The sequence below is a fragment of the Lipophrys pholis genome (assembly GCF_963383615.2).
Source record: "Lipophrys pholis genome assembly, chromosome: 15".
Classification (NCBI taxonomy): Eukaryota; Metazoa; Chordata; class Actinopteri; order Blenniiformes; family Blenniidae; genus Lipophrys; species Lipophrys pholis.
The window spans coordinates 22,195,416-22,205,152 of record NC_137642.1 but is presented as its reverse complement, the minus strand read 5'-3'; the positions used below and the strand labels follow the sequence as shown (position 1 = coordinate 22,205,152).

The 9,737-nt window shown below is 42.7% G+C and overlaps 1 protein-coding gene across 1 annotated transcript; it reads right to left on the bottom strand.

Moving 5' to 3' along the window:
- Nucleotides 1–1,863: 1,863 nt before the first annotated feature.
- On the bottom strand, nt 1,864–9,725 carry cacul1 (CDK2 associated cullin domain 1). Its single transcript, XM_080481842.1, has 8 exons — nt 7,582–9,725; nt 7,328–7,454; nt 6,457–6,559; nt 6,273–6,368; nt 6,073–6,175; nt 5,029–5,118; nt 4,757–4,895; nt 1,864–3,891 (listed from the first exon to the last, which is right to left on the bottom strand). Exons 1-8 carry the CDS (start codon nt 7,853–7,855, stop codon nt 3,852–3,854), a joined length of 972 nt encoding a protein of 323 aa, XP_080337968.1. The 5' UTR covers nt 7,856–9,725; the 3' UTR covers nt 1,864–3,851.
- Between the last annotated feature and the right edge of the window lie 12 nt (nt 9,726–9,737).

The following is a 9,737-nucleotide window of genomic DNA, read 5'->3' as shown; positions in this document are numbered from 1 at the left end:
TTCAGCTGAATGCATGTTGAAGACAACAAGCGAAGCAACTGTCCTTAGAAATCCAGTATCCAGTCTGTCCTTATGCTGCTACACATTTACTTCCAAAGTAACACAATCCTAACTTGTTATGACTTTATTTCTTCAGAAATAACAGGATGAGGTCTTCCAGTTTATTACAACGTTGCACAGCAGAAAACATAATAAATGCAACGTGTGCTAGCCTCTTGACTCACTACTGCCACCTAATGCACAAATGTGGCATATCCTGAATTTCACATAGTGCACCTTTAAATGACTGTGATTGCGGTGTGGTCGACTCTGCCTGAGCTCATTTATACACTTTCACTGATTAAAACGGTTTAGGCTGGCAACAGTGACTCACAAACGAATGTATCATCTGACTGATTCTTTCTTTGTATTTCAAATGTTTAAATCCTCATGTGTCTTACAAAACCCTGAGTTTCTAAATTGTAAACCTCATATCAGTAAATTAAGTGCAACTGTGTTTTTGTGCTCCCTTGGTTTTTTTAACAACGTACTAAAATTGCACCGCCCTGCAGCCGAGATCTCACAATATTAGACTGAATGGCATGTTCACACTATCTGTTGTGGACTATTTGGCACAAAGACAAAGCAGAGATACGTCTGTGGTTAAAAGGAGAGGATATTTGTTAAAAATAGTTTTTTATTTCAGCCTTAATTCCACCTTCCTCTGGCCTCCACAGAGTATCAGGTTCATGAGCTGACACCAGACCTGATGGCACATGGGCAACTTTCTTTTTTTCCCCTACCTCGTCCCCCTACGACTGAAGTGACGTTTAGACTTTGCACAACTTTTTGACACAAGTTATTGAATACAGACATTAGATAGGGCTCACACATGCTACTGACACTCAAATCAGCGCAATTAAGAGACAGCAATGCCCTTCCAACAGACCTGAAGCTGCAGCTGTTGTGTACATTAATCCTCTGCAAACAGGCTCCAAGCCCACCAAGTCATATCTAATAATAGCGAGGGGTCAGTTTACATGAAGAAAATCAACACACACAAAAAGCTGTGCTCCCCCTCATCCCGTGGCCCCGATTTTCATCAGTCATAACAGGCATTGATTCACTTACACAAACACAACTGTAATTATCATAAATGGGACCCTGCTGGGTGTGATAACCCAGCCGGAGTCCAGAGTGGAGACCCCCCACCCCCCCCGGGCTGAGCACATCCAGGCAGGTTAAGATAATTCAATTAAACAGGAGCATAACATTCAAACAGAAATAGACTCGTCTGAGGGCTCAGTGTCAGAGATTTTCTCAGGCTATACCCAGCATGCAAGGCCGATGCCAAAAAGACAGTCAACAGGGACTCGGCGAACAATTGAATTAAGTGGGCGGCGTGTTTTTACCTTCAGAATAAACTCAGCTGCCTCCCTCTGAAGTACTCCTAAATCCTCCACCTGTGCCGAAAGGGGGCGATTCCAGTGTTCCTGCCGCTGCCGCCGGGGAGAGTCTTGGGATGCAGGCAGCTGCCGGGCCTTCCCGGTTTTTTCTCGCGCCGAGTTAACCTTGAAGTTTGCAGGGAAATGCGGAGCCGAGTCGCTACGGTAACCCGTCACCAGTAAAAGTAGCAACATTTGTCAGCGCAGTAGTCGCAGGTTATTTTTGGGGAGGCCTGGCCCATGTGTCTGGGAGGCCTCCGTCCTCATTGGCCGGCGGGGGCGTGCTGTAAAGGGATTCCTCCTCCACTGGTTCGTCGCGGACCTCCGTCACTACAGAATTAGAAGCCCCTTGTTGAACCCCTGACACGCACACACACCCATGTTAACACTGCAGATTAACATCAATCTCCAAACACAAACACGCAACAGGAGAGTGATAATCACTTAAGGTTCAACGATTTTTATTGGTTTTAGGTAGAAAGACATCTCAAAACAGATTTCCGAAACCGCTGTTGAACCGAGGGGAATCCTATTCACAGTTCTTCTAACGTGGATAATTCCGAAGCACGTTGCACAAAAAGAGATCAGCGATGAGTGCTCACGTTCCAATTTAATGAAAATGTTTCTAAAGACTTAATGAAACTGAGTTGACACAAAGATAAAAACTTTTCAAAAACAAAAAGCAAGCCTGAGCATCTGCTTACACCTAAAACAGTGTAAGGCCTTGTGTGAAATACTTAGTTTCCAATGGATCTTTGAATGACAAAAAAAAACAACAACAAAAGGAATCAGTGAACATGAACTGCGATGCAAAAACCAAAACAGGCCACACGTGTTAGAAACACCTCATGTGTGACTGTGCCAGAACAGGACCTGCAGATCTGTTGCTTCGATAAGTTCAGGAAGCATCCGGTGTGATGTGCTTACAGTACAAAGAAGAGATTCGTTCTGGCACGCAACAGGAAGCCCTGCAGGAGGCAAAGCGAGTAAGAGAGAAGGGGAACGAACAAAAAAACTTGAGCGTACAAGTTAATATAAAAAACATCAAATGGCTCAGTAACTTAGACATCATACAAGATTAACAGTGTCCGCTTCCATCCTATGCATTAGGTTTTCTTTACTATTGGCACCTCTGAATTTCATGGACAGGAAAGAGAAAAGCCTGACAACTATTTTCTAATTCAGCAAAGTCCACGCAGGATATGAGAATATAACAACAAAAGAAAGCAGAGTGAAGTAATGCAGTACTGGAAGCACCCTGGACAAAACTATTAGCACCCGGTGACATTTATTAGCAGAGCCTTCGACAGGAATGCCAGCATCTAAACACGCCGCATTCCCAAAGAGCTCCGCTTTGGTTTCCTCTGTGCACGGACCACCATCGCTGAAATACCGTGAGCAATCTTTAGCAAGGCTTTTTCTGTCAAAATTGAACCACCTGTTGCCGTCCGATGAGGCGGAATCACTGATCGGCCAAATGCATCAGACGAGTTATCCCATTAAGCTTCATTTAAAAAAACACACTAAGCCAAGCCATATCCTGTGTTTTTAAGGAGTGTGATCATAAATGTTGATCGTCTCATGTCTCTATATCATTCACTGTTAATGTCATGTAAACAAAAACACAAAAAACACTTCAATCAGATGACAAAACCTGGATCTGATGTCTATTTTTGAGATCAGTATTTTTCCTTTACCGATATAATAATAATAAAAAAAACAACACAAATAATTTTCATAAATCTTGTGACAACAGGATTTATGATTCATCTGACCTTGAAGTTCAGTGGTGCCAATAAGTGTGACAAGAGCTTCTTATCGAGGAAAACAAAAACTTACTGCAGCTCTCTTTGGCATGTTTGGACAATACAATCAGGTTGACCAACACAGTAAAAGGCAACATGAGGAAAACAATCCACAGGTTCGTTCCCGCTGTAGCCACTGGGTTACACGCTCCAAGGGAGAAACCGGAGGATTCGTTTTATTAACACGTGGACAGTATTATTAGCAGCAATCGGCGGTCTTGGTGAGCCCCGTCTACCAAAACAACGCAGGACACTTCCATGTTAAAAGGTTAGAAATGAAAGAGCCACAACCAGCCGGTCTCTTCGCAGGGTCTCCACTCAGACACCAAGAAGGCACTCATCAGGTGGGGAGAACGTGAGGAACTGAACCTCGGCACACCTGATCGCTGAGGCTTGGCGCATCCGGAGCCTCTCAATGGAAGTTTATGAGCAGTTTGGGCTTCTGCTCCACAGCTCTACATCGAGTTCTTACATTGTTCACAGTGCTTTGTGACCTGGGCTCCAGAGAGATGAAACTGACATGTTGTTAACGCTGTACCTAGTGCAGTGAGACAGCTCGTCATAAAGATGTAGGAGGCACAGTAAGAGTTCTGCAACAAAACTGCCGGCGGCGGCCCCGCCATCAGGAGTCGTCACTGGCCCGTTTGCGGGACTGGTCTCCCCTGGAAAGTAAGAACAGTCGGTTAATCTCATTTCTGCAGCGCAGAGGAGCCACACATGGGGCCCCGTGGGCCAAAAACACTATTTGGGTGCACAGGATGACCTGGCAAAGTGTAGAAGTTAAAAATAAAAACACAAACTTTCCATATCTAAGAAGAAGTAACTGCGGTTTCTATCTAAATCGATGGAGATCGGACCGTCATGCGTTTGGTACTTTTAAATTTGAAAGACATTTAATAATGGGTATTTGCAGAATGATCGCAGTCTGGTTCAAAGATGATTAAAATGATAAAACAGAGTAATAATAATGCAGAAATTCACACTGTTGTACATTGTGTGAATTCTTCCAGCATTCACACAATTCGGTACAAATGTCTGTGAAGAGACTGAAAAGGAAGCAAGTGGTCATAGTCGTCCCCTCCCCCCGGAGAACCAGGAAGGAGACTGAAGAGGATTAAGGACCTGAGAAATCAGTCGGTTCAACCTCCCACGGCAACAAAGATCTTTTTCTGTTGTTAATTGAAACAAGTGTCTTTGTTGAGAGCTGTTAATTGGAAGTCCAGCACAGAATTTAAGTAATGATGACCAGATAACGACATAACGATCCAGCAGCATGATGGTTTATTCAGCGTCTGCTGAACTGTTCCGTGGGCTTTCAGGTGGACAGTGTTCCTTTTTCTGCCTGTACACTTGCATTGCAGAGATAATTAGCATTTAGACATTTCATTGTGAATTTGGGACACTGAAAATTTAACTTTGTTGCTTTTTTGGTTACAAAAAGCAACAAAGGTTTTGCGTTTTCACTTGAAAACGTGTAAGAAAGGGGGCCTCAGACTGTCACTGATCTGAAATGAAAAGCAAACTGACCGAGGGAATCCGTTCATGGAGAGCTCCATCTGCAGCTTCTGGTCGTGGGCTGCGTAATCAGACAGCAGGGACTCCACGGCAGGAGGGTTGATTTGGGGAATGAACCCCGAGAAGAGCGTCGGCGCCTGCTGGGCCCACTCTGAAACAAACAAACAAAAACTCAACGTAAGTGAAGATGAAGATTAGAAAATGTGTTGTTATAATTATTATTATTATTATTATTATTATTATTATGATGTCTCTTTGTGAGGAGTCGTTGAAAAGCAGCTCACCTGGTCGGAGGCTGTAGAGGCCCTTCACCACACTGGCCATCGTGGAAGGCTGCACTTGGAAAGGCATGGTGTGAGCTCTGATGAGAAGAGCTGGAGACAACAGCCAGCCAGTCATTTGTGACGTCTGGGAACTCAAGGAATCTACACAGTATTTTGTGCAATCTGTGGCCAACATAGGTACTCGTGCACATTTGATGGAGTCGTGTTACTTTTGAAGAGCTCTGAAGAGACGTGAAATGAAAGTATTGCGCGTACTCAGCAGTTTTCTTTTCACCAAAGCACTTCCAGCTTAAATTATATGGTTATTGTGGATGAATGTTTGTTTTGAAAAACAGAAATGTTTTGTTAACATGAACAGTTAAAAGTGCTTAATAAACACGTTAAGTGCATATATATTCTCTTCTTTCTCGAGCGTCATGAAACGCAGTTAATATAGATTAAGAAAGTATATTTAATCATGATTAATCAAAATTAGTCCACAGCAACCCTGTGATTAATTTGATTACAATTTTAATCATTTGACAGCACTAAACCATATACGTTATTACAAAATAATAATCAAATACATGTTTTTTATTATTTAAAATAATATCTAATTATATTTCCTTTATACGCCTTGTAAATATCTGTATATTGCATGTATGCTCATTTCACTATTCCTGTTCACGTCTATGCTGCTGTGACACATAAATAAAGTTTATCCATCTATGAAACAAAAAACAAGGATTCCGAGACGCTGCCAGAGGAATCTACCGTCACTGAGTCACACCGTCTGTCTGGTGAAATGCAAAGCAGCCCCGGTTGGTTTGTGGCAAGAAAGACATTGTTTATATCACCGTATTTAAAGAAACGTGTGGCAAAATGTGAGGTTTGGTACAAACACAGCGAATATTCAGCAATGAAAGTCTGTTACTGGAACAGTGTGTGATTAAAAAAAAAAAAAAACATTTGTAATGACATTATTAAACACTCATGTCATTACTTGATGTAAGCACTCGTTTTGGCAGCCTATTTATAAAAAAGTGGTACTAATTAAATACTCACGCATCAGCGTGTTCACGTGTTTCTCTGCAACGTGATCAGCGAACAGCTTCATCAGATCATCCTTTAGGTCTCTGTTCAGTTTGGACTCGATGTAAAACTTGTTCTGGAACAAAAAAAGAAAAAAAAAGAATACCGACTGAGCTGTAAGCCCCATATGCAGACGGTCTCAGAGGAGATAGTTCAGAAGAAAACAAACCTACCAAGTACATAAACACAGGAACTATACATTGAAGCGAAGCTGTGTATTGCGTCAGTGCAACGTTAAAGTTCTCGATGAAGTTCTCGAGTGGTATGGCCTAGAAAACAAGAATGTTTTATTAGGAAAAAAACAAAAACAAATCATGGGCAGGACGAGGAAGCTTCCCCGTATGTGTCTTTGCTTACTTGAAGATGGGTGGAGACCTGCTGCAGGTGACTTGTTATTTTAGACGTTAGATCGCCGTAGAGCAGCTCAGAGTGCTGCTGGCAGACACACTTGTAGACGTAACTAAAATATCAGAGGGAAAGACACAAAAGAGATTTTACGTTCAGGCTGCACAATATTAGGAAAACATTTAATGGTGTTGCAATGAGGACATGACTTGATATAAATAGACCTCAAGTATATGACGGAACATGAAGTGGGGGGATTGGAATTGTATAAGCGTTAGCTTCATCCATCCCCTTTTCAAACCATGCACTTGTTTATGTTATGTTATGCGAGCAGGTTTGAAATAAAATTATTTACTTACTTATCCTACGTTATTTTCATTAAGATAATGTTTATTGATAAGGAGTATTTCATATAAGCCCCTTTGGCTTCGTTCCTCTCCTGCAGCTTTATTGCTGGAAATTCTGTAGTATATTCAGATTTTGTGCAAATAAAGCATGAAAAACATCAGGTTGCATCTGTTTGACCACATTTTCCTCACTTGTATCCGTACTTTGCAACACCAGACACTCAAATCTACATGGAACACGTACATTTTTCCATCCGAACAGACGCATGTGCTGCAGGAATACAACAAACATGCCATTGTTTGCTCTTTTAAAATATATTGTGCAGCCTTAGCGCTGCACAGTGGTGCAGTGGTTAGAGCTCTCGCCTCACAGCGAGAAGACCTGGGTTCAAACACTGGCCTCTCTGTGTGGAGTTTGCATGTTCTCCCTGTGGTGTCTCTGTGTGTTTGTCCTCTACTGGATGGATGGATGGATGGATGGACTGAAAGTTCAGAGGGGTGTAAATGTTCAGGTGTGTGGACTGAGCTGGTCTCACCTGTATATTTGTGCATAAGACACAGAGATGTGATCTGTGGGACTCTGAATCAGCAGCCGGTCGATTGCCTTCTCCAGGTTCGGCCAGTGGTTTTTCCGGTAATCTTCTATCGCCATTGCATTGAGAACTGGTTGAGAGAGAGAGATGGGGAGTGAGTAGGTCTGTTTCCACACCCGGAGGCCGATCCGCTCCCCCCGCCGTCAGCCCCCCGCCGTCAGCCCCCCCCCCCCGCCGTCAGCTGCAGGTCGACTTACGGAACTTGGAAGAGGAATCCAGGGTGAATTTCGCGTCGGCAGCGGCCGGAGGAGCTGCGCTGTCCGCCTCACTGACTTCGCTGCTCTCGCTGCCGGTGTCCGAGTCCAAGCCCCCGGGCCGGGGAGTCCCCCTCCCCGGCGTGGCTGCCTGCACCGCCGACCCCTCCGACAGCTGGCCGCCGAGAAACGAGCGGACCTTACCGCCGCCGCCCGCACAGTAGTTGTGGTTATGGTCGTCTCCGATGTCCAGGCTGTCGTCTTCCATGGCCTCCATCTTCACCAGCGATCCTCTGCGCCGCAGCCGCCCTCACTAAACATGCGCTGCGGTTCACAGCGAGATCCAGAAGAAATCACATCAAGTCAAACGTCTTCGGTGGCGTCCATCTTTGATGTTGTGAAGCGGTTTTCAGTCACGACACGTCGTATTCCGAGACGGAGCCGTTCCGCCATGACGCTGGGAAATGTAGTTCTTCACTAAAATGTAGTCCTTCACCAAGATAAAGTTCTGTATTAAGATGTAGTTCTCCATTATAACGTAATTCTTCACTAAGATGTAGTTCTTTACTGAAATGTAGTTTTTTTTTTTATAAAGATGTAGTAATTTAATAAGATAGTTCTTTACTAAAATGGAGTTCTTTATTAAAATGGAGTTCTTTACCAAGATGAAGTTCGGTATTAAGATTTCATTCTTCATTATGATGTAATTCTTCACTAAAATGTAGTTCTTTATTAAGATGTACTGTATTCCCTCACTTTGATTTGATCTGTGGCTTCTTACAGAAGCACCAAACCCATATTTTTCTTTGGATTACGTTTCATCAAAGTGCACAAAAAACTGATTTAAAGGTTTATACTTCTGAAAGTTGTAATGTGGGAAGTTTAATGAGCACTGCGACAAAACTGAACACATTTCAGCAAAAATAGTTGTACTTTTCTAGCATAGCTTCCAGCCATGAGCACCATGGCATCAGGTTTTTCTTTCTTAATGAGATTGTCATATATATTTATGTAGCGCTGATTTGTTGGCTGTTTTTGGACGAGCTGAACTGGGAGATGGCTTCCCCCTCTCAGAGCTTTTGGAATTACAAGCCACATGTGCAGTGACACTATCAGACTTTGGTGCATTGTGCTTCATTTAAGTGTTGATTTGTGAAGCAGGAATTAATAAGAGCTTCCAGAGTGAAGGTAGTGTTTGAATCATGAAAAATGAGCAGTCAGTCATTTCCATTCTTTCTTTCTTTTTTTTTTTACTGAGAACCCCAGGAGAGATAACTATATTATTGTAAAAATGTCTCATTTCCTTAGACCGTAAACAAAACATTACCTTCTAAATGACATGTGAAATATGTTGGTGTCGACACAAATTGGCTCAAATATGTCTCGGTACACCAACACTTTATCTTTACAGGCAGCGCTCCTTTCACCCTCTAGAAAAAGTTACACGGGCAACAAAACCAGTTTTGTATGAAGCAGAAAAAAGTGCCATTTCCAATGCAAATATATCCCTAAGGCTTAATATTACAACTCAGTATAACTTTGTACAGTTAAAAACTATCATCTACCCTTTGATGAGTATGTCTCACATCGGAGTATAAAAATAAGAGGCTTGACCATAGAAAGTAGCTGCCACATGTCAGAAAGGAACACCTTGTCTATAGTTATATATTTTTTTCCATTTAAATGACAGGTTAAACATACAAAGCTTATGACAACATAGGAGCGCGTTGATCAAGTGTTCTTTGGTCTAAACTTAAGTAGTACTGTTCCGTTTTCACCGCTCAGCCTGGTAAACAGGGCAGAGCTCAACTTTCTGTATTGCGAGTTAGACAACGCATTCAAGTAAAACATCTGAAGATAGACGCACGTGTCTGAAACTAATAGTACCCACTATTCATCAGGCAGCAGGCTCACGTATTTACATGTTGCTAATGGAGAAATAAACCACCGACAAAACACACCATTAGACCACAGATGACATCACAGCGTGGACCGCCATTGACATTTGAAGTCTTTGCTTGTAATGCTGCAATTTAGGAATTAAAGCTTAATCGAGCGTTGCATTGGTGGTACACCGCAGGAGACGAGTAGCTGGTCTGAGAATTCTGAAGAAGTGACTGCAGAAAGCAGATGCCAGAATGGAGAGACTTTGCAAAAAT

Coding starts and splice junctions, on each gene's coding strand:
- cacul1 (XM_080481842.1), bottom strand. CDS start 7,855: ATGGAGGCCATGGAAGACGACAGCCTGGACATCGGAGACGACCATAAC. Junction 6,369..6,456: donor AGGTCTCCACCCATCTTCAA/GTAAGCAAAGAC, acceptor CTTGTTTTCTAG/GCCATACCACTCGAGAACTT. Junction 4,896..5,028: donor CCTCTACAGCCTCCGACCAG/GTGAGCTGCTTT, acceptor TGTTTGTTTCAG/AGTGGGCCCAGCAGGCGCCG.